The sequence below is a fragment of the Amblyraja radiata genome, chromosome 9 (assembly GCF_010909765.2).
Source record: "Amblyraja radiata isolate CabotCenter1 chromosome 9, sAmbRad1.1.pri, whole genome shotgun sequence".
In the NCBI taxonomy this organism is placed as follows: domain Eukaryota; kingdom Metazoa; phylum Chordata; class Chondrichthyes; order Rajiformes; family Rajidae; genus Amblyraja; species Amblyraja radiata.
The window spans coordinates 4,528,410-4,552,771 of NC_045964.1; the positions used below are offsets into that span (position 1 = coordinate 4,528,410).

Sequence of the window (24,362 nt, forward strand, 5' to 3'; positions counted from 1 at the left end):
GAAACAGTTCATTGTTAGCTGTGGGCTAGGTCTATGTGCATTAAATCAGTCTTTATCACATGCATTAGGGTATTATACCTCCTCCCTCATCTCCATCCAGGGACCCCAGTAATCCTTCCAGGTGAGGCAGAAGTTGATGTGCACTTCTTCGAACACTGTCTACTACTTTCAGTGTTCTCGCTTTGGCAGGGAGACCAAGCTACAGAACTAAACTAATTATTGCATATGGAACAACAGTGATAGTTCCATCTGCAGACAATAGTTATTTGGCTGGAACTCGCAGGGTTCCCTCCAATTCATTAAAATGGAAATATTGGACGGTAGATGTGCTGACACCATTTTAAATAAATAGGCGGACAACACCTCTATATTAAAATTCTGATTTTACAGTTCATTGGAGCTATAACCTGCAGCTGCATTTTGAGTTAAAGACTAGTTAAGAAAATATAATTGAAATAGTTTTTACATAGAGTAGAAGAGTTCTCATAGACAGGCTATTGGTATTTTGTAACGGTAGGCCATTTTGTCCTTGATTTTGCAAATTATTAAGAGATTGCTAATTCCATTTCCCAATTGTAAATGAAAAACCAAAATCTGAGAATCCAAAATAAAAACAAAAATGGTGAATCATTCAACGGATCAGAAAGCATCTCCCCGACCACAGGTGCTGCTTCGCCTGCTGAGTGTTTTACAACATTTTCTGATTTTATTCCATATATCAAGCTTTCCCCAAATCCCGACTGTTTGGTAAGTGATTTCATGTCAGATAGTTACATTTAAGGTATAGAGATTCCAGGAGTCACTCTGGGTTAGCGGATATAAGCATGATAGGTGGGCCTTCCTACAGGATGGGACATTTTAATAAAATGGGGAAGAAGGTTACAGTGAATTACAATGGTAAACATGGAGCAGTTTATTTAAATGCTGATTACCCAAGGACATTGACTGCTTGGAACAAAGTGCCTATTTCTAAGCATCACACACAACGCTTATAGAATACGAAGGATGGGAGGCAAGTCGAGTTGGAGAGTTTTGCAATCCCTGACCGAGGCAAGGATTATAGCCCTGTCCCACGGTGCGAGTTCATTCCAAGAGCACTCCCGAGTTTTAAAAAAATCAAGCTCGTGGTAAGCACGGAGAATGAACGTAGCGGGTATGTCGGAGCTCGGGGACGTCTCTTAGCGCTAACGGCAGGTACTCGGGAAGACTCGCTAACGGCAGGTAAGCACGGGAAGACTCGTGAAGATTTTTCAACATGATGAAAAATGTCCACGAGAGCCCCGAATACCGACGAGTGGCCATTACCGTAAATCTACGAGTTCGAATCAGGGCAAACTCGGGAGAGCTCCTGGAATGAACTCGTACCGTGGGACAGGCGGTTTAGGATTTTGTTCGTGGGTGGGTTGCAGGAGTAAAAAGTCGTTGCAACAGATTGTGGTTTTGGAAACTCTGGTGAAATGAGAATTGTTTTTATTTCCCTTTTTCCATGTCAACTATCTGTCTTCTTTACTCTGCTGCAATATATATATATCGACTTTCCAATCTTTTTTGACAAAAGGAAACTTTTAAAAATAGGTTCAATTATCTCGTGCCTTCCAGCACCCCTACCTGTCCAACCCGGCAAAGATCAGCATATTTTCAGCAACTTTGTTTTCTCTCGCATTGTTTTGGACATTTCCCGAGTTCCCAGGAGAATGAAAGAAGGCGAGGAAATTGTTTTATGCTGCAGGCTTATGGGTTACGTGTTTCTTGCTTTGTTTTCACAAATGGGAAAGGAAAGGCACCCACCCTTTGGCGTAATCTGCTCACCTAAATAAAAAGATCTTTGCAAAGCCTTTGTGAATAATGAATGTTAACCAGTACTTCAGAAGAATTTTCATTTCTCTTGTAGGCTGGTGTTCCATTGTCACTAACAACTTCTAACCTTTGAACAAAATACTTGCACAAGAATTGAGGTTATTTTATCAGCGAGAGAACTTTGCCTCCAGGTGTTGGGAAGAGGTTATAATGAGAGAAAATTAGACTATTAGAATGCAATCTATGTGGCTCATCTTACATTTGAGATCTGATTTTAGGACTCGGTTAGAATAAACCTCTTTCAAAACCTTGCATTCTTTTACTCCATGTCCGTCAAGGAGCCACTCCAGTTTCTAGTAGGTTGAACTAAACACTCCAGCATTTTTTTTTTTTTTTTTTGTCCTTGTATGTCAGTCTGATTTCAGCTCAAGCTTACAGAACTTTTTACCTTACCAGAGGAAAGCATATGTCCTGAAAAATTAAAGGTTACGTTTGGGGAATGTTACTGATGCAAAGCAATCTCCTTCCGTAGACCTCCGATACAGGATTGTGTCGAGACACAGATCTGGGGAAGGGTATAAAACAATTTCTGCAGCATTGCAGGTCCCAAAGGGCGCAGTGGCCTCAGTCATTCTTAAATGGAAGAACGTTGGAACCACCAGGACTCTTCACAGAGCTGGCCGCCCGGCCAAACTGAGCAATCAGGGAGAAGGGCCTTGGTCAGGGAGGTGACCAAGAACCCGATGGTCACTCTGACTGAGCTCCAGAGTTCCTCTGTGGAGATGGGAGAAACTTCCAGAAGGACAACTATATCTGTAGCACTCCACCAATCAGGCCTTTATAGTAGAGTGGCCAGACGGAAGCCACTCCTCAGTAAAGGGCACGTGACAGCCTGCTTGGAGTTTGCCAAAAGGCACCTAAAGGACTCTCAGACCATGAGAAACGAGATTCTCTAGTCTGATGAAACCAAGGTTGAACTCTTTGGCCTGACTATCAAGTGTCACGTCTGGAGGAAACCAGGCACCGCTCATCACCTGGCCAATACCATACCTACGGTGAAGCATGGTGGTGGCGGCAGCATCATGCTGTGGGGATGTTTTTCAGTGGCAGGAACTGAACTGGGAGACTAGTCAGGATCGAGGGAAAGATGAACGGAGCAAAGTACAGAGAGATCCTGATGAAAACCTGCTCCAGGGTGTTCTTGGCCTCAGACTGGGGCAGAGGTTCACCTTCCAACAGGACAACGACGCTAAGCACACAGCCAAGAAACACAGGAGTGGCTTTGTCACAAGTCTGTAAATGTCCTTGAGTGGCCCAGCCAGGGCCCGGACTTGAACCCGATCGAACATCTCTGGAGGGACTTGAAAATAGTTGTGCATCGACGCTCCCCATCCAACCTGACAGAGGATCTGCAGAGAAGAGTGGGAGAAATTACCCAAATACAAGTGTGCCAAGCTTGTAGTGTCATACCCAAGAAGAAGACTTGAGGCTGTAATCACTGCCAAAGGTGCCTCAACAAAGTACTGAGTAAAGGGCCTGAATACTTATGTAAATGTGATATTCCAGTTAATAATTTTTAATTACTTTGCAAAATTGTGTGTGTATAGGGTGATTTCACTAAAGGTCACTGGAGCGTAGATCCGCACCCACGTGACCGCAAAATTTAACTGGAGTACATGCGTCACTTCCGGTACATGTTAGTGAATGGGAAAACACGCACTTTCACACCCGTTAAAAACATCGAAAACGGCCAGTTTTTGAGTTGTAAATTACTTTGCCAGTCGGGGTGACCGTGAGGCACAGCTACCTAACTTTACAGTCCAAAAAAAAGATAGAAACTAAGCTCGCTGCATTTCATCAAAAGTGAGACATTATTGACTTTTTATCTTTATTCATTTGTTATATGAAAAGTTTTAAAAGTGAAAGATCCGTCAGTAAAATTGCAAAATCGCCCATGGTTCTCAGGTGGGTTTTAACATGCAAAATGAAAACGCTTCTGAAGCTCCATTTACCATTTAAATAATCGTAAACTATCAATGCGTTTTGAAATAAATTTTACTCAGATGCAAGCTAAGGAATGGGATAATTGTTAGCTGTTAATTGGACAAAATCAGGATATTTTATTATTTGCCAAAATATATTTCTCAATGTTTCTTGTTTAAAGCCTGCACAATCAGTAAAGTTTATTTCAAAACGCATTGATAGTTTACGATTATTTAAATGGTAAATGGAGCTTCAGAAGCGTTTTCATTTTGCATGTTAAAACCCACCTGAGAACCATGGGCGATTTTGCAATTTTACTGACGGATTTTTCACTTTAAAAACTTTTCATATAACAAATGAATAAAGATAAGTCAATAATGCCTCACATTTGATGAAATGCAGCGAGCAAACGCGATAATTCCCGATATTTTCGATCTTTAAATCTCCACGGCAAACGTCCGCTAAGCACTTCCGCTGTTTTTGCACCTTCAGCTCCCTCTTGAATTTACCTTAGTTTCTATCTTGTTTTTTGGACTGTAAATTTAGGTAGCTGTGCCTCACGGTCACCCCGACTGGCACAGTTAATTGCAGCTCAAAAACGGGCCGTTTTTGATGTTTTTAACGGGTGTGAAAGTGCGTGTTTCCCCATTCACTAACATGTACCGGAAGTGACGCAAGTACTCCAGTTAAATTTTGCGGTCACGTTGGTGCGGATCTACACTCCAGTGACCTTTAGTGAAATCACCCTATTGATGATAAAAAAAAAAGAATTAAATCCATTTGATAAGGCTGCAATGTAACAAAATGGAAAAAGTGAAAGGGTCTGAATACTTTCTGAATGCACTGTATATTTCTTTATACGTTTGGACATGTCAAGTCTTAATTTAGTTTGTACATGTTTTATCCACTTAACAACCTTCTAGTTGTACAGGCTTTGATGTATTCCCCAATGGGAGTTACTTTGCAAATAAAGATTTGCTTGGAAGGAAGTAGTCACATCAACATTCAACTTTTATCTTTTCCTTGCAATCAGCAAGCTATTTAGAGAAATTTTAGTTTAGAGATACAGCGCAGAAACAGGCCCTTCGGCCCATGCCGACCAGCGATCCCTGCACATTAACACTTTCCCACTAGGGACATTTTTTACATTTACCAAGCCAATTAACCACCAAACCTATACGTCTTGGGATTGTGGGAGGAAACCGAAGATTTTGGAGAAAACCCACGCAGGTCACGGGGAGAATGTACAAACTCCGTACAAGCGGCACCCGTAGTCGGGATCGAACCCGGGTCTCCGGCGCTGTATTCGCTGTAAGGTAGCAACTCTACCACTGCGCCACTGTGACCAAATGGTTTTGGACTTTGTTTGATGTCTCACTTAAAGGACGGAGCCTCTTGACCGAGTTATTTCTCTAAGTTGAGATTTCCTCTACTCTGCTCAAACAGCAGAGCCTTGGAGAGAATCGGGGAACGGCATCAATATATTTTTAATCTTCATGTGTAGTTTGGTTTAGTGTTACAGTCACGGGTTGGATCCCGTCTTCGTGTCTGTCTGTGGAGTTTGCACATTCTCCCTGTAACTGAGTGGGTTTTCATTTTCTTCCCATATCCCAGATGCATCCTTTGGGTTATTGGCTATTGTAAATTGTCCCTGGTGCGGGTGGGTGACGGGGCACACTGGAGAAAGTATTGTAGAAAAACAAGTGAACAGATTGGACTGATGGGAGTGTACTGAGAGCTGGCATGGACACAATTGGTCAAATTGCCAGCTCGTATGTCATGAAGAAATGAGAAGATTTAGACTTCTAGCCAAGTAAGATTCCTGTTGTTTTTAATCAAGTAATTATTTTGATTAAAATGGCTTGAATTCTATAATTGAATTTGGTAGTAAGGTGAAAAGTAATTAATGCAGTTTTATTGCATCTTACGACAAATGTCAGGCAGAATGTTTTGACCAAGCTCATAACATTAGTGTGAAAAGTAAGACTGCAGATGCTGGAATCTGGAACAGAATCTCAATATATTGGAAGCTGAATGTGGTGATATACTGTGAGTCTATTTCACAAGTAACCGGGCTGGATGCTGAATCATCCATACCTTTCAAATCTAAGCCTGGTAATAATAATAATAATAATAACTTTATTTATAAAGCACTTTAAACAACCGCAGTTGCCACAAAGTGCTGTACATGAGAACTCATGGACAAAAAGTTATTACAAACCATTAAAAACCGTAAAACGAAGGACTAAAAAACAGTAAAAATTAAAAGACATTAAAAGCACTAAGAACAGGAGCAATGTCTCAGCCAGTGTCGAAAGCCAGAGAATAAAAATGAGTTTTTAGGGAGGATTTGAAGATGGACAGTGAGGGGGCCTGTCTGATGTGCAACGACAAGGTGTTCCAGAGTGCCGGAGCAGCAACAGAAAAGGCTCTATCCCCTCTGAGCTTCCGCTTAGACCTTGGTACCTCAAGGAGCAGCTGATCAGCTGACCTGAGGCACCGGGCAGGAGCATATAGGTGGAGCAGCTCAGAGAGGTAAGGCGGGGCGAGCCCATTCAACGATTTGAAAACAAATAACAGAATTTTAAAATGAACTCGAAAGTGCACTGCGAGCCAGTGAAGGGAGGCCAAAATTGGCGTAATGTGCTCCCTCTTTCGAGTTCCGGTTAAAAGGCGAGCGGCAGCATTTTGAACCAGCTGGAGACGAGCCAATGAAGCTCGTGCGACTCCAGAGTAGAGTGCGTTACAGTAATCCAGCCTAGATGTAATAAAGGCATGGATTGCTGTTTCAAAATGCTGCCGCTTGAGGATGGGCTTCACCTTTGCCAGCTTCCTTAGGTGAAAGAAGCTGAACTTAACCACCGCGCCTATTTGTTTATCTAGTTTAAAATCACCATCCATCCTAAAACCCAGGTTTAAAACTGTTGGCTTTACGGACAATGCCAGTGGACCCAAGTCAACAAAGGGAGGTTCACGGCAGCCATTGGGGCCAAACAAAATCACCTCTGTCTTTTTTTCATTAAGTCCCAGAACAACAAGAATATTTAGTATTTTTAATGTTAGGCACATCAATTCTCTGTACCTTTGTTCCGAATAAATTGTATATTTGTCAGAGGCTTCAGTGTTAACATGAAATAATTTAGCTTGTAATAACAATATAGATTTGAGCAGCAGTTCCCAGGGTGGTTAGGAAGTTTACAGTTCTATAGGATGTTGAATAAACGTGCGATTCACTCCCCCCTCCCAACACACCACTACATGATCTGAGTGCATAGCGTAATCCAACGATTCATTTTGATCTGGGTAACTACAGTGCCCTCCATAATGTTTGGGACAAAGACCCATCATTTATTTATTTGCCTCTGTATTCCACAATTTGAGATATGTAATAGAAAAAAATCACATGTGGTTAAAGTGCACATTGTCAGATTTTAATAAAGGCCATTTTTATACATTTTGGTTTCACCATGTAGAAATTACAGCTGTGTTTATACATAGTCCCCCCCATTTCAGGGCACCATAATGTTTGTGACACATGACTTCACAGTTTGTAATTGCTCGGGTGTCTTTAATTGCCTCCTTAATGCAGGTATAAGAGCGCTCTCAGCACCTAGTCTTTTCTCCAGTCTTTCCATCACCTTTGGAAACTTTTATTGCAGTTTATCAACATGAGGACTATAGTTGTGCAAATGAAAGTCAAGGAAGCCATTTTGAGTGAGAAACAAGAATAAAACTGTTAGAGATATCAGCCAAACAGGCTTACCAAAATCAACTGTTTGGGACATCATTAAGAAGAAAGAGAGCACTGGTGAGCTTACTAATCGCAATGGGACTGGCAGGCCAAGGAAGACCTCCACAGCTGATGACAGTAAGAATTCTCTCAATAATAAAGAAAAATCCCCAAACACCTGTCTGACAGATCAGAAACACTCTTCAGGAGTCAGGTGTGGATTTGTCAATGACCATTGTCCACAGAACACTTCACGAACAGAAATACAGAGGCTACACTGCAAGATGCAAACCACTGGTTAGCTGCAAACATAGATGGCCAGGTTACAGTTTGCCAAGAAGTGCTTAAAAGAGCAACTACAGTTCTGGAAAAAGATCTTGTGGACAGATGAGACAAAGATTAACTTATATCAGAGTGATGGCAAGAGCAAAGTATGGAGGAGAGAAGGAACTGCCCAAGATTCAAAGCATACCACCTCATCTGTGAAACATGGTGGTGGGGGTGTTATGGCCTGGACATGTATGGCTGCTGAAGGTACTGGCTCACTTATCTTCATTGATGATACAACTGCTGATGGTAGTAGCATAATGAATTCTGAAGTGTACAGACACATCCTATCTGCTCAAGTTCAAACAAATGCTTCAAAACTCATTGGCCGGTGGTTCATTCTACAGCAAGACAATGATCCCAAACATACTGCTAAAGCAGCAAAGGAGTTTTTCAAAGCTAAAAATGGTCAGTTCTTGAGTGGCCAAATCAATCACCCGATCTGAACCCAATTGAGCATGCCTTTTATATGCTGAAGAGAAAACTGAAGGAGACTAGCCCCCAAAACAAGCATAAGCTAAAGAACGCTGCAATACCGGCCTGGCAGAGCATCACCAGAGAAGACACCCAGCAACTGGTGATGTCCATGAATCACAGACTTCAAGCGGTCATTGCATGCAAAGGATATGCAACAAATTACTAAACATGACTACTTTCATTTACATGACACTGCTGTGTCCCAAACATTATGGTGCCCTATAATGGAGGGACTATGTATAAACACTGCAGTAAATTTTACATAATGCAAACAAAATGTATAAAAATGGCCTTTATTAAATTCTGACACTGCACTTTAACCACATGTGATTTATTTTTTCTCTATTACAAATCTCAAATTCTTCCTGCATACTTCCTGCGGCAGCTGAGGAAGCACAATCTGCCACAGGCAATGATGGTCCAATTCTATACGGCCATCGTAGAGTCTGTCCTCACCTTCTCCATCATGGTCTGGTTTGGCTCAGCCACCAAGCACGACACCTGGAGTCTGCAGCGAATTGTCCGATCAGCTGAGAAGGTTATTGGCTACAACCTTCCCTCCATTGACGAACTGTACACTGCAAGGGCCAGGAAGCGAGCAGGCAAGATCATCTCTGACCCCTCTCACCCTGGCCACAAACTCTTTGAATCACTTCCCTCTGGAAGGCGACTCCGGACTGTCAAAGCTGCCACAGCCAGACATAAAAACAGCTTTTTTTTCCCCACGAGTAGTAGCTCTACTCAATAACCAGAAATCTGTAGCCTCCTTGTGCTCTGGTATTTTATTTAATTCACATGTTTAATCAATAATGTTTTATTATTAATGTTTAATGTTTTATCAATGATTCTTAACTGTCACTGTATGTCATGTTGTCACTTGTGAGCGGAGCACCAAGGCAAATTCCTTGTATGTGAATACTTGGCCAATAAACTTCATTCATTCAAATTGTGGAGTACAGAGGCAAATAAATAAATGATGGGTCTTTGTCACAAACATTATGGAGGGCACTGTATAGCTGAAAAAACTGTATTAATTGATGGTTTTCCACTCATTTGTCATGAACACAGACATGCATTTTCAGTCTCTGGATTGTATGCAGGTAGTGCATGAAGTACATGTGTGAAAGGATGAAAGCACATCAATTAATACAGTACTCCCATCAATACTTGCAGCTTCTGCCTGCCACAACAAAACATCAACATGCAACAGCAGCTAAAAATTGGGTTTTCTAAAGCCTGTTGATGGAACGGTGGAGTGTTAATGCAATTTTTTGTTTTCTAAGTTGGATCCGCATACTACAATACTGGCTATGTAATTTTTTTTCCACTGTACCTTCTGAATTTATGCATGAATTCAAAATCCTGAGGTAATTTGTTCAATTCTGCAGGAACTTCTATCAAGTCAAGAGTTTATTGTCATGTGTCCCAGATAGGACAATGAAATTCTTGCTTGCCTAAGCACAACAGAATATTGTAAGCATAAAAAATACAGAACAGTTCAGTGTGTCTATACAGCATAGACCATGTATATGCACATATAAATAAACAGATAAAGTGCGATAGGCTGTTATAGTTCAGAGTCTGTTTGTTGGCGTGTTTAATAGCCTGATGGGTGTGGTACCCTGATCTTTCTACCACCCGCCTACATTCGGGAAAATTAACCTAACGTATCAGTTAACCTAAAGGCATGTCTTTGGAATGTGTGAGGGAAGTGGTATACATAGACCGCACGTGTAACCTCCACATAGCCATTGAGGTCGGCTTTGAAAGCGAGTTGCTGTCGCTGTCAGGCAGCAATAAACGACTGTTCCCCATGTTTCTCTCTGAATTGGGAGGGGCTGCATTTTTTCGTGGAGGAACGACATATTTTTTGCTGATGTTGTCTGAAGTTAAATTTGCTGCAGAAAGCAGAAACCTGGTCTGTCTATAATGGTGTGTAGGTTTATGCCTTTACTCAGTCTTTAAGCTTCCATCCTGATTTAGGTACTCTGGGAGCTTGGGTAAAATGGATTATCCCCTCCCTGTAGCACCTGCTTTTGTGTTTGGTGTGCTTTATTTTCAGTTGGAAAGAAATAATCCTGGAATGCTCAAGTGTTACCACATAAGTGTGACGCGGCACTTGCAGGAGGTGTTGTGAATGGGGGAACTGGTTCAGCCACTTTCAGTATGAAAATCAAAATGGAATAACATGCTACCGATAAATTCTGGAACTTCATCACTAAGAATAAACAAAGCCCATTGATGACCGCCATTATTATTTTGATGTGATTATCTTGGTTGTGTGCCTGACCTAAAACCGCTGTTTAATCTTGTTTATTTTTAAATTGATTTTCATTTTAAATTTTAGTGCGCAAAATATTTTAGTGTGGAAGTGCTTTAATTCATGTCCTTGCATGCAATAAATAACCAAATATTTATTATTTAGAAGATTTGGATCAATTTGTCATAGCTGTGTTGTATTAATATGGGCTTTAATTTACCCTGAAGGAAATCTGATTCTATTTGCTAACCATGATCGGCTAGTTATGTGGGGAATTAATAGATATTTGTCCCCCTGGTATCCTAACTACAAATATCTGATGATGAATTTCCTATTTTTATAGGAGCACTATTAAACACTCTTAGATTTTAATAATGTATAAACCAGTTAATGAACCCGTTATTTGCATTATACTTGGCTTTCCAATAGCTTCTCTTGGTTTTGTTAATGTTGCAATATTTAGCTATTCAATGATAAGTTCAGTAATATTGGGAAAGAATGTGCAGATATACATAGGCTTACCTTGATGTGAAAATGAAAGTGAGGAAGGAATATGTCATAAAGTAAAATTCAAACCTAAATTTATTTGACAGTAACAACTCAAATTTGTATTCCATTAAAATAAAAATACCTTTCAACACGAATATCAGTCTTCATCAACATCAGTGTAATGTTACCTGTCATAGAATTTGACTATATTGGCATGATTTCAATGTTACACAATTAAGATAGGCCTGGGTTGCTTTGGCAGGAACTGCAGATGCTGGCTTATACCGAAGATAGACACAAAACGCTGAAGTAACTCAGTGGGACAGGCAGCATCTCTGGAGAGAAGGAATGGGTGACGTTTCAGGTCGAGACCCCCCTCCTGCAGAGTTACTCCAGCATTTTGTGTCTACTGGGATGTTTTGAGGTCCTTTTTCATTAGGCATGGATATGGGGGAAAACATTGATATTCTAGATACAATTCCTTAATATTTGTGTATACTCTTTTTACCCAATTTCTGTTTGTTCCTGTGCATTTCTTTCCTGAATGAACAAGCTAATGTTGAAAATGCATTCTACTTTGTATTGCTTACTTGCAGCTTGAGGGATGAATAACCTGTTTTTCTCAGACGAACATGCAAGGAAGAAATGGGCGGAAATGTAAACAATGTTGAAATATGAAGTCAGTTGAATGTGTTTCATAAATTCTTTCACAGGAGAATTGTATTGTAATCTTTCACGCCTACTCTTTTTGTGAATGTCGCTGTAATCCAGCTTTTGATGAGAAATTAGTTTCTTGGGGAGATGTGTCAATGAATGAATGTTAGTGTAGGCGGGTTTATAATACTCTACAGGTGGATGTGGAAGCATTAGCTGGTACCTTTCAACCCATTTTGAAGTTAAGAATATTTATGAAATCAAATCCATTCATATAAGAGGGTAAAAATAAAAACGTACTGAATGTTGATTTTTCTCTCCTTAGGCTGCAGATTTAAGTAAACCTATAGACAAGCGGATATACAAGGGAACACAGCCCACCTGCCATGACTTCAACCATCTGACAGCCACAGCAGAGAGTGTCTCGCTTCTTGTGGGCTTTTCTGCAGGACAGGTTCAACTTATAGACCCTGTAAAGAAAGAGACTAGCAAGTTATTTAACGAGGAAGTAAGTATTAACAAATAAAAGAGAATCTTGATACTTGTGCATCAATAATTTCCTCACCATTTTGGTGTTTTTTCTTTTTATTTTGTTGGGTGTGTTTTTAACAGTCTGAGTCAATTCCAAATGTGGACGTGTAATTACGCACTGCACGATATCTTTAGTTATTGACTAAATCAGTCTGAAGAAGGGTCTCGACCCGAAACGTCACCCATTCATTCCTTCTCTCCAGAGATGCTGCCTGTCCCACTGAGTTACTCCAGCATTTTGTGTCTACCTTCTTTTAGTTAATGACAGCTAGGTCAAGGATCATTTTGATATCTTCCGGCATTCTTGCTTTATAGGCCAGGTATAATAAAATATGTTTCCCCCCCATTACAGCATGTATAATTTAATTGAAATTTGCATTCAAATTCTTAAATTTGGCTGAAATTTAAAGTAATATAAAATAAATATGTGCTCGGATCATGAAACTTAAAGTTGTTTAATATCAAGAAAAGAGAAAAAAGTTTGGATTTATTGGATATCAAAATCAGTGAATATAAATTCTGCTCCATGAGAACATTTGATAAGCTATCAATAGTCAAGATTAATTTATTGTCTGATGTACAAGTACAATGGAGATATTGGTCGCAGCAGCAACATTAGGCTCGAATAACACAAAATAAATTATACATAAGTTATACATTGTACAAGATAATGACAAGGAAAAGACTGCAAAAACAATACAGTGCAAAAATATATAATTAGAAAACAAATCCATGGTAGTGCAAGAGGTGGTTCCTAGTGGTATGTTGCCACGGTCAGGTTAGGTTTGTACAGGTCAGTTTAAGAACCTGATAGCTATGGAAAAGTAGCCTTTCCTGAACCAGGTGGTGTGGGACTTCATGTTTCTGTGCCTCCTGCCCAACATTAGCAGTGAGAAGACCGAATGCTGAGGTTCCTTGATGATGGATGCTCCCAACTTGAATCAGCGTGTCCTGTAGATGCTTTTGATGGTGGATAAGGCAGTCCAAGATGGACTTAGATGAGTCCACCAATCTCTGCCGCCTCGTGCATTCCTGTGCATCGGAATTGCTGTACCGGGCAGTGATGTAGCATAGTGGTAATAATATATTCACATTAAAGTCCATGCTAGTATAAATTACACCACGATATGTTCATAGGCTTAAGGGGTGAACATTTTATCATATGTTGCCTCTTGCCTCGCCTCGCCTCATCTTGCTGTTAGACATTTAAAAAGCACCTTTCCTATTCAACAATGTCTTCTCGTATCTGTTTTATGGATTTCATTTTAGCTATTTCTTGCTGCAAAGAATCGACTAGTGTGCCTGGTTATAATAAATTATTCTGGGAAATTAGCAGTCTACCTCTTCCAAAACCAATTATCTTTCTTGAGGTTAGATACCAAGAAAATCGAACATATCCTCCAGGTGCAATTTGACCCAATTTATTCTCACAGCTAAAACATCACTACATCTTTTCTGAATTCCAATTACCTTGAGATAAAGCAATAAAAAACATTAGCACTTTTGAACACATGTACAGTTTCTTTTAGTTTCTTGGATTGGGATGTTCTTTAATTTCGTATCATAGGAGCAGAAATTAGACCATTCAGCCCATCAAGTCTACTCCAGCATTCGATCATAGATCTACATTTCCCTCTTAACCGCATTCTCCTGCCGTCTCCCCGTGACCATTACACTCTTAAGGAGCTGTCCCACTGCGGCGACCTAACCTGCGAGTTTAGACGAGTTTGCCCTCGACTCAAACTCGCAGCATGGTCGACACGTGGTCCTAGGAGGTCCTAAGAGGTCACTGGAACTCTCCTTCATGCTCGAGGGAAGTTCCCGAATACTCGCGGCCTCAGCTAGGTCGCGGAAAATTTTTCAGCATGTTGAAAAATTTTCCGGGAGTAAAATTTGGTCGGCATGTTGCTTTTTAACTCAAAGTGCAGTGAAGTAGGGCCGCAATTTAGTTACAGGCAGTCGAGGGCAGCCGTAGGCAATCTCCTTCGCCGACCGGGCATTTTGATTGGCTCATTGGAGTTTTCAGGACCCAGGAAAACCGACCAGTAGGTAAAATGCCCGCTAAACTTTATTAAACGTTATCTGACTTCTTAAAAGTGTCTCCATTCCTTCTCCCCCTTCTTGCTCTCCCCCCCTCCGCACTCTCTAAAGGACTTACCGTACACTGTGCAGCCGTCTTTCCTTCCTCTTCATCGCGGGTCTGAATTTCAGACAGCGCTCCCCCGCTTTCCCTGGCCCCCGCCTTTGCGATGTGTGTGTGTGTGTGTGCGTGTCGGTCGATCCAGCTCGTGGTTTCAACGCTGACGGTCGATCCAGCTCGAGGTTTTCCAGGCGAGTGCCCTCGAGCTTGAAGGTCGAAGACACTCTTCTTAAATCGCGGATTAGGTCGCTGCAGTGGGACAGCCCCTTGACAGATCAAGTATTTGTCAATCTCCACTTTAAAAAATACCCAAAGACTTGGCCTGCACAGCCGTCTGTGTATTTAAAATCATTTAGGCTCCAGTATGTGCTTTGTGATTTTTTTAATTTTTTTTATTTGAGGTACAGTGCCCTCCATAATGTTTGTGACAAAGACCCATTATTTATTTATTTGCCTCTGTACTCCACAATTTGAGATTTGTAACAGAAAAAAAAAATCACATGTGGTTAAAGTGTGTTAATGTGGTTAAATCACATGTTGTTAATGTGGTTAAAACTGTCAGATTTTAATAAATGCCATTTTTACACATTTTGGTTTCACCATGTAGAGATTACAGCTGTGTTTATACATAGTCCCCCCATTTCAGGGCACCATAATGTTTGGGACACATGGCTTCACAGGTGTTTGTAATTGCTCAGGTGTGTTTAAATGCCTCCTTAATGCAGGTATAAGAGAGCACTCAGCACCTAGTCTTTCCTCCAGTCTTTCCATCACCTTTTATTGCAGTTTATCAACATGAGGACTAAAGTTGTGCCAATGAAAGTCAAAGAAGCCATTATGAGACTGAGAAATAAGAATAAAACTGTTAGAGACATCAGCCAAACCTTAGGCTTACCAAAATCAACTGTTTGGAACATCATTAAGAAGAAAGAGAGCACTGGTGAGCTTACTAATCGCAAAGGGACTGGCAGGCCAAGGAAGACCTCCACAGCTGATGACAGAAGAATTCTCTCTATAATAAAGAAAAATCCCTAAACACCTGTCCGACAGATCAGAAACACTCTTCAGGAGTCAGGTGTGGATTTGACAATGATCACTGTCCGCAGCAGACTTCATGAACAGAAATACAGAGGCTACACTGCAAGATGCAAACCACTGGTTAGCCGCAAAAATAGGATGGCCAGGTTACAATTTGCCAAGAAGTACTTAAAAGAGCAACCACAGTTCTGGAAAAAGGTCTTGTGGACAGATGAGATGAAGATTAACTTATATCAGAGTGATGGCAAGAGCAAAGTATGAAGGAGAGAAGGAACTGCCCAAGATCCAAAGCATACCATCTCATCTGTGAAACATGGTGGTGAGGGTGTTATGGCCTGGGCATGTATGGCTGCTGAAGGTATTGGCTCACCTATCTTCATTGATGATACAACTGATGGTAGTAGCATAATGAATTCTGAAATGTATAGACACATCCTATCTGTTCAAATTCAAACAAATGCCTCAAAACTCATTGGCCGGTGGTTCATTCTACAGCAAGACAATGATCCCAAACTGCTGAAGCAACAAAGGAGTTTTTCAAAGCTAAAACATGGTTAATTCTTGAGTGGCCAAGTCAATCACCTGATCTGAACCCAATTGAGCATGCATTTTATATGCTGAAGAGAAAACTGAAGGGGACTAGCCCCCAAAACAAGCATAAGCTAAAGATGGCTGCAATACAGGCCTGGCAGAGCATCACCAGAGAAGACACCCAGCAACTGATGATGTCCATGAATCGCAGACTTCAAACAGTCATTGCATGCAAAGGATATGCAACAAAATACTAAACATGACTACTTTCATTTACATGACATTGCTGTGTCCCAAACATTATGGTGCCCTGAAATGGGGGGGGGGACTATGTATAAACACTGCTGTAATTTCTACATGGTGAAACCAAAATATATAAAAATGGCCTTTATTAAAATCTGACAATGTGCATTTTAACCACATGTGATTTTTTCTTTCTTTTACAAATCTCAAATTGTGGAGTACAGAGGCAAATAAATCAATGACTGGTCTTTGTCCCAGACATTATGGAGGGCACTTTGCATTATTTGCACATTAGAAAATGAATGCCCGCTATATTAAATATTTGCCTGATCCTTTTGTGAGATCTGGTGATGGTTTAATAGCTTGGATGAAACATCTGTGTGGTGAATTTCAAGGTTGTGGTGTGTAGTTTGGTGTGGAGGGTGGGAGGAGGAGAAGAAGAATGGAATAATTCCATTGCTGAATGTTTTTTAGTAAATGTGATTAAGGTAGTGAATATGAAAATAGCACAATTCATTAATAATGACCAATTGGCCTCTTAAATCAAAAATCTGATAAAAATGGTGGCGTAATTTTACTTGAACAAGAATGGCCGCACCCAGAAATGAACTATTTACTTTGGGTGGAGGATGAAGAAGCATCTCATGGCAAGCAAGTCGTCATGGATGCGTGCCTCAGAGTACCAAATCATTGGAAAGTCAAATCATCTTTTGTAGCATGGTGAAAGTTTAAGGTTAGAAACAAGGTTGGAAATAGTGTCGAGCCTTTAGAAAAACATACTTAGAAGAAGTAAGTAGCGAAAATAGATTGTGTTCAGTAATATATTGCAATGAGTATAAGAAATTTTGGCTGAAGTAAACAAGTTTAACAATAATTCAGGGCATGGACTTGAATGTTTTAAATAAACATTTCTTCATAACGTAATATGCAGTATATGATGAAGATGCATGCACAAATGAGTAGGAATAGACATGTTAAATAGTTGAAAACTGGAAATGAAGCACAAGATTAAACTACAGGCAATATCATGCCTCAATCTGTGCTCAAGTAAAGGTAAGGTAATGCTGTAAAAAAATAACTGAGCAACCAATAGCATTACACTGAATCTCAGGAACAGTCACTAACATAATCGACACTGAGGGATAATTAAAGCATTGTTTGTGCATGTGTGTGTTACTAACAGCCGTGTGTGCTGATAACCTGGGGAAATATCTGCTGCTCCTCCTGCAATGAATTGCCCCCATGGTTTGGTAGGGAGATGAACCTGTGGCAAGCGATAGCTGATTGGGGAAAGCAGCATGGCATTTCTGTGTGAAAATGTGGGGAGCTGGCCTGTTGGAGGTGATGCAACTGCTGTCTTCTCTTGTTTGCCACCCCAGAAATTAATCTATGGCAACTTGCTCAAGGGCTAACGTTAGCCATTGCCTTCTCTTCCATTCCTTTCCATTGAGCTGTCATTGTTTCTTTGTTTTGTGAGTGCGAGTTGAGGGCAGGGATTTGAACTGCGCTCCAGTACAGGAGCAATGTCAAATCTGTACTCTCTAGATTTGTGCTTCCTGGGCATTCCTCATAGCAATCCGGAGCTAATTAAGTAAGTCAGTTTAATGGCCAAGTATTCACATACAAGGAATTTGCGTTGGTGCTCCGCCCACAAGTAACAACATGACATACAATGACAATTACGAATGACTCCGAAAACACTAAACATTAATAATAATAAAACATTAATGATAAAACACCATTGATCAAGCATGTGAACCAACAAAATACCAGATCAAAGGGAGGATACAGATTTTTGGCTGTTGAGTAGAGCAACTACTCGTGGATAAAATCTGTTTTTATGTCTGGCTGTGGCAGCTTTGAAAATTATTTTACTTTTAAAAGATAACATTAGGTAACAATTGGATAGAAAATAAAATGCACGTTTATTTTTACTTCAAATCTCTGAACTCCCTTGAAATTACAATGACACTAAATTAATTGTTATGTACCAGAGAATTTACTAAGTAATAATTTAAAGCACGGTACGCTATCTAACTCTTTTTGTGTCTGATCCAAAATCTCAGTCAGATCCAGGCAACACAGTGTAACATTTAATGGCCGTGTCACTGACTGCATCATCAGCGTCGACTTCATATTTTCAATACTAAACTTTGCCTTTGTGGAAATGTTGAAGTTCCTGCCTGGTTCATGCAAATGACATCATCATATAAATGTTTAAGAAAGAACTGCAGATGCTGGAAGGTAGACAAAAATGCTGGAGAAACTTAGTGGGTGAGGCAGCATCTATGGAGCGAAGGAATAGGTGATGTTTCGGGTCGAGACAACTTCTTCAGACTGATGTGGAGGGGGGAACGGGAAGAAGAAAGGAAGAGGCGGAGACAGTGGGCTGTGGGAGAGCTGGGAAGAGGAGGGGAAGGAGGGAGAAAGCAAGGACTACCTGAAATTGGAGAAGTCAATGTTCATACTGCTGGGGTGTAAACTACCCAAGCAAAATATGAGGTGCTGTTCCTCCAATTTGCTGTGGGACTCACTCTGGCCATGGAGGAGGCCCAGGACAGAAAGGTCGGATTCGGAATGGGAGGGGGTTGAAGTGCTGGACCACCGGGAGATCAGGTTGGTTAATGCGAACTGAGAGGAGGTGTTGGGCGAAGCGATCGCCAAGCCTTCCTCACCTGGAAAGACTGCTTGGGTCCTTGTATGGAGTCGAGGGGGGAGGTAAAGCGACAAGTGTAGCATTTCCTGCGGTTGCAAGGGAAAGTACCAGGGGAGAGGGGGTGGTTTGGGTGGGAAGGGACGAATTGACCAGGGAGTTACGGAGGGAGCAGTCTCTGCGGAAAGCTGACAGGAGGAGATGGGAAGATGTGGCCAGTGGTAGGATCCTGTTGGAGGTGGTGAAACTATCGGAGGATTATCTGTTGTAATGGTGACCTTTCTGTCCTGGCCCTCCTCCATGGCCAGAGTGAGTCCCACCGCAAATTGGAGGAGCAGCTCCTCATATTTCGCTTGGGCAGTTTACACCCCAGCGGTATGACCATTGACTTCTCCAATTTCAGGTAGCCGTTTTCTCCCGCCTTCCCCTCCCCTTCCCAGCTCTCCCACAGACCACTGTCTCCGCCTCTTCCTTTCTTCTTCCCGCCCCACCCCCACATCAGTCTGAAGAAGGGTCTTGACCCGAAACGTCTCCATAGATGCTGCCTCACCCGCTGAGTTTCTCCAGCATTTTTGTCTACCATCATATTAATGTATCAGGGAAGTTTGTTTCAGCAATCACTTAAAAAGGAAATATTTTCATCACGCACTCATTCTAAAGTGTTAAACAAAATTAAATGACCGCCAAATAGATTAAACATTTACACCTCTGGTATACTAGGGAACCTCCAGCCTGAGTCGTTTGCCAAACGCCAGCTGCTGGAAGCAAATTCCACATTCTGACCACTTATTGGAAATGTTTTCCCCTTGAACTCCCTAATGAGCTTATTAGTATCTTTATTTGTGTACGTTCCTAAGTTTTGCCTCCCAGTGGAAACCTCTCTTATATTACCTCCAAATGCATTTGTAATCTTAAAGGTCCCCATTGGATCAACCCTCGGTCTTTTCTTGGGAAAGGCCAACCTTTTCAATTCTCGGTTATGGTTTAATTCAAGTAAATCATTTCTGCACCACCTCCAGCCCCTCTATGTTGCAAAATGAAGGGAGCTGTAGCCGTTGATTTGCAAGGGAATGGCTGCTATTCAGCTGCTGGAAGGTAAGCAACTCCTGCACCTGGGCAGTCCAGGCCTAAGGCCAGGAAGAACTGAGTGACAGAGATCAGCGCCCAATCTTATTAGATGTTCACGGCATTGCCCTGCCATCTGCCTCTATAATTCTACTTCACCCGGCACAGGAATAGAATTCCCATTCATGCACATGAGAGTTGATAACCTGGAGATTAGAATGCAAAAGATTGGGTGTGCTTTTTATAATCAATATGTTTTAAGTTGGTTAAGCTTTCAGGAAGATAAAGTTCTGCTCCCAGTTTTGCTTCAGGTTGAGGGCAGTCAGGGTGTTTCAGACATCAGCGATATGCTGGTTGGTGCCTCTTCTAACCTTGTCAGTTAACTTTAGGTTGGAAGTCCCAGGACCATAGGATCCATATGCCTAAGCCAAGTTGGAAAAGGCATTGGGAAAGAAGGTTGGGGAGGAGAACATCTGGATGTTGGCTAAATTCTGTCCCTTATGCAAGTGGTCACAATACTTCAAATATGGTGTGTTATGCGAGTTTAATATTTCAAATTTCAAACTCTCTTTAATTCGTACTTTGCTTCTGTTTTTTTAGCCAGCTTGGTATCCATTCTGCTACTTGTGTCTCATTACGACATTAATTCCTTTGTGTAGAAAGGAATTGTAGATGCTGGTTTACGCCGAAGATAGACACAAAATGCTGGAGTAACTCAGTGGGACAGGCAGCATCTCTGGAGAGAAGGGATGGGTGACGTTTCAGGTCAAGACCCTTCTTCAGACTCGGTCTCGACCCGAAACGTCACCAATTAATTCATTTATGTTTGCAAGAGAGTGACAAATCCCATCAGATCGGCAGATAAAGATACTAAAATGATCAACTGGTGACTGTACATTAAACGATGGAGTAGCCTAGATGGAGCTCATGGAAAGGGTGCTCAGTGGCCAGTGAAGGTGATGCATTGGTGGTGCTTCTTTAGGAGTTATTGGGCATGCGTAGTAACTTGGGATTGTAAAGCAGCTAACATACCTCAAACCCCATTTTAAGAAGGAGTTCTACAACAATTGCAAATGTTTTTTTCATGTAATTGGTCTGTGGGGGAAAAAATTAACATTCCTCAAAGGAATTCTTCAGATGAGCTGCTGAAAAATTGCTACACCATGAATCTACACGTTATGGTAACATAAAGTGAATAAAATCCTATTTAAGTAAAGAAATCCAATGGCTATTGAAGCAGGAAACACATTGTGGTAAAATGACACTGGCTGGCTTCATTGTTGTGTATACAAATAATTTCAAACAAAGCTAATAGTTTGCAGCTGACATCCTGTCAGAGGCAGGTTATGCAAACATTAGGCAATAGGCAGAGTTCAAACCTATCCAGGTCTTTATTTTTTAAATGAGTTAATGGGCAGGAAATGAAGTTTCAATGTGCATATATTTTGTGAGACTAGAAGCGGGTTAGAGTGGGAGTAGAATTACTTCTTGGCCTTAAGAAACATTAAAAAATAAGCAGCATATATCTCACGGCGTGTGTGAGCAAGACCTTGTATTTACATACAGGAATATTCTGAAAGTTGACACCATCCCTCAAACATTGAAGGGCAGGCAGGAAAGGACAGTTAGATTGACACTTTAAACATAAAGGCAAGGAGACATTGAAGGAAATGAAATTGTTTATTCTTGGGGAAGATATCATTCCATACAAGCAACAATTTTAATTGGACACATAGATCAAGCTATGATAAAATGTTTGAATAATCCTGAGCAATGGGATCCTGAAGACTAATTCTTGGGAGAGATTAAGAGATGAAAGACTTGGTTACATATCAAGTCCTGACAGTTTTTTCTGGCTATTTTTCTCAATATGAATTGTTAAATGTATTAAATAAATCCTGGGCGCATCTGAGATTTTAAGCTATTTATTTTAAATTAAATTGACATGCCTATGTCCTTTTGTGCAACATTCAATAATAAGTAGTTCATTGTTCTAATTATCGAAATATATAGCAGTCAGTGTTTGAAATTGGCTCTTATGTTTTTAAAAACACTTTAAAAGATGTTTGTGGGGGAAATGGAATAACTTCAGATTTATGATCCATGTTATCTTTGCTTCAATGCAGTTTTGAAGATACAGAATTGCAAAACTATTAATTGGTTTGTCTTTTTTCCTCAGAGGTTAATAGACAAGTCACGTGTTACTTGTGTAAAATGGGTGCCTGGCTCGGAAAGCCTCTTCTTAGTATCACATTCCAGCGGCAGTATGTACTTGTATAATGTGGAGCACTCCTGTGGGACCGCTGCGCCGCATTATCAGCCACTGAAACAAGGAGACAATTACACGGTTCACACTTGCAAAAGCAAATCTACAAGAAACCCTTTGCTGAAATGGACAGTTGGTGAGGGGGCACTAAATGAATTTGCATTCTCGCCTGATGGAAAGTACCTTGCTTGTGTGAGTCAGGATGGATTTCTTCGTGTATTTAACTTTGATTCGGTTGAATTGCATGGCACAATGAAAAGTTACTTTGGAGGACTGCTTTGTGTGTGTTGGAGTCCAGATGGAAAATATATTGTAACGGGTGGAGAAGATGATCTGGTGACTGTGTGGTCTTTTATTGATTGTCGTGTAATAGCCAGGGGACATGGACACAAGTCGTGGGTCAGTGTTGTTGCATTCGACCCGTATACCACTAGCGTAGAAGAAAATGACCCTATGGAGTTCAGTGGAAGTGATGAGGATTTCCAAGACCAAATACACTTTGGCAGAGATCGGGCAAATAGTACACAATCTAGGTTGTCCAAAAGGAATTCTACAGACAGTCGCCCCGTGAGTGTCACTTATAGGTTTGGCTCTGTGGGCCAAGACACACAGCTGTGTTTATGGGATCTAACGGAAGACATCCTGTTCCCTCATCAACCCCTCTCACGTGCTCGGACACACACAAATGTGATGAATGCCACAAGTCCATCAGCTGGAAATGTTACAGCCAGTACTGGAAGCAATGGCAACAGCAGCATCACGACAACACCCGGCAACTCCTTACCTCCTCCTCTTCCTCGATCAAATAGCCTACCGCACTCTGCCGTTACGAATGCCAGTAACAAAAGCAGTGTGATGGATGGTGCAATTGCTTCAGGAGTCAGTAAATTTGCAACGTTATCACTACATGACCGCAAGGAAAGACACCATGAGAAGGATCATAAACGGAATCACAGCATGAGCCACATCTCCAGCAAGAGCAGTGACAAATTAAACCTAGTCACCAAAACTAAAGTAGACTCGGCCAAGACTCTGGGAACTACTCTCTGCCCTAGAATGGATGATGTACCCTTGTTAGAGCCTCTTATCTGTAAAAAGATAGCACATGAAAGACTGACTGTTTTAATATTTCTTGAAGACTGTATAGTCACTGCCTGTCAGGAAGGATTTATTTGCACATGGGCAAGGCCTGGTAAAGTGGTAAGTCTGAGCTCTTAGACCTAAGTTTTATAATATATATAAATAAAAAATCTCTTCCTCTTTAGAGCAAATTTATTATTTTCAAAAGTGACTTTTTTTTACCATAATGGATTCCTTTTCACAGGCACTATCAAGTCCAAAATTAATATGAATTGCTCAAGAAAATTATACTGTAGTAACTTTTTTTTTAAAGCAATGCTTGATATTGCCAGACAAAAATCAGTTCTGTGACATTAGCTAATAAATGATTAATGCGATAAGTTAATATTTTAAATTGCAAAGTGAAAACTTGTGAGTTTTTTTTCATCAATCAGACCTGGAACCTCAGTTCCAGATTGTACAGGGGTAATGAAAACATAATCTTCCAAAAACATTGGACCATCTTTTATTCTTATTAACATTAATATGGTTTTTAGATTTACTGCATCCCATTGATTTAATTTCCTCTTCCCCATCCACCCCTTCCTTATGGGATAGGCTTATGGGGACCTTGCAATCACACATCAATTTTGTGTGTGTGAATATGTGAAAAGCTTCATTTTTAAAATAAAGGTTAAGTGCTTTTAAATGGAATAATGTGTATAATATTTTTGTCTTTAAACATGGGTATATTTATAATTTCCTGTATTAACTCATTGTACATCTCTGTAAAAAGTTGTGCATGTTTCAATGATCTGCTGCGTACCAGAACAGTCCACAATTTTGAGTGGAATTTGGTGAGGTGTAAATATTTCTAATTTGGGTCGGATAAGAGCCAGTGAATACTGCTGGTGTGAATTAAATAGATATATCTTGTACATAAATGTTGTTGTTTCAGTTCTTCTGACTGTGGTAACAAGGTTTAGAATAACTGTTATAACATCTGAAAGTGAACATTTATTGAATCGAGGGTTACAAGTTCGGTAGTCATTAACATTGTGGTCTTGTGCATGTTTTTTAATGCATTGTTTGGAATCTTGTATCAGTACAGAAAAACTG

The 24,362-nt window shown here is 40.7% G+C and overlaps 1 protein-coding gene across 2 annotated transcripts in view; it reads left to right on the top strand.

Moving 5' to 3' along the window:
- The window catches only part of wdr20 (WD repeat domain 20), a 50,058-nt gene that overhangs the window by 16,356 nt on the left and 9,340 nt on the right, over positions 1-24,362 (top strand). Inside the window, exons 2-3 of one of the 2 annotated variants that reach the window (XM_033026532.1) lie at positions 12,043-12,225; positions 22,098-23,384. In XM_033026532.1, the coding sequence (XP_032882423.1) occupies positions 12,043-12,225; positions 22,098-23,384 (1,470 nt within the window). The remainder of the gene's footprint in view (positions 1-12,042; positions 12,226-22,097; positions 23,385-24,362) is intronic. The other variant, XM_033026533.1, reaches the window with a different exon arrangement.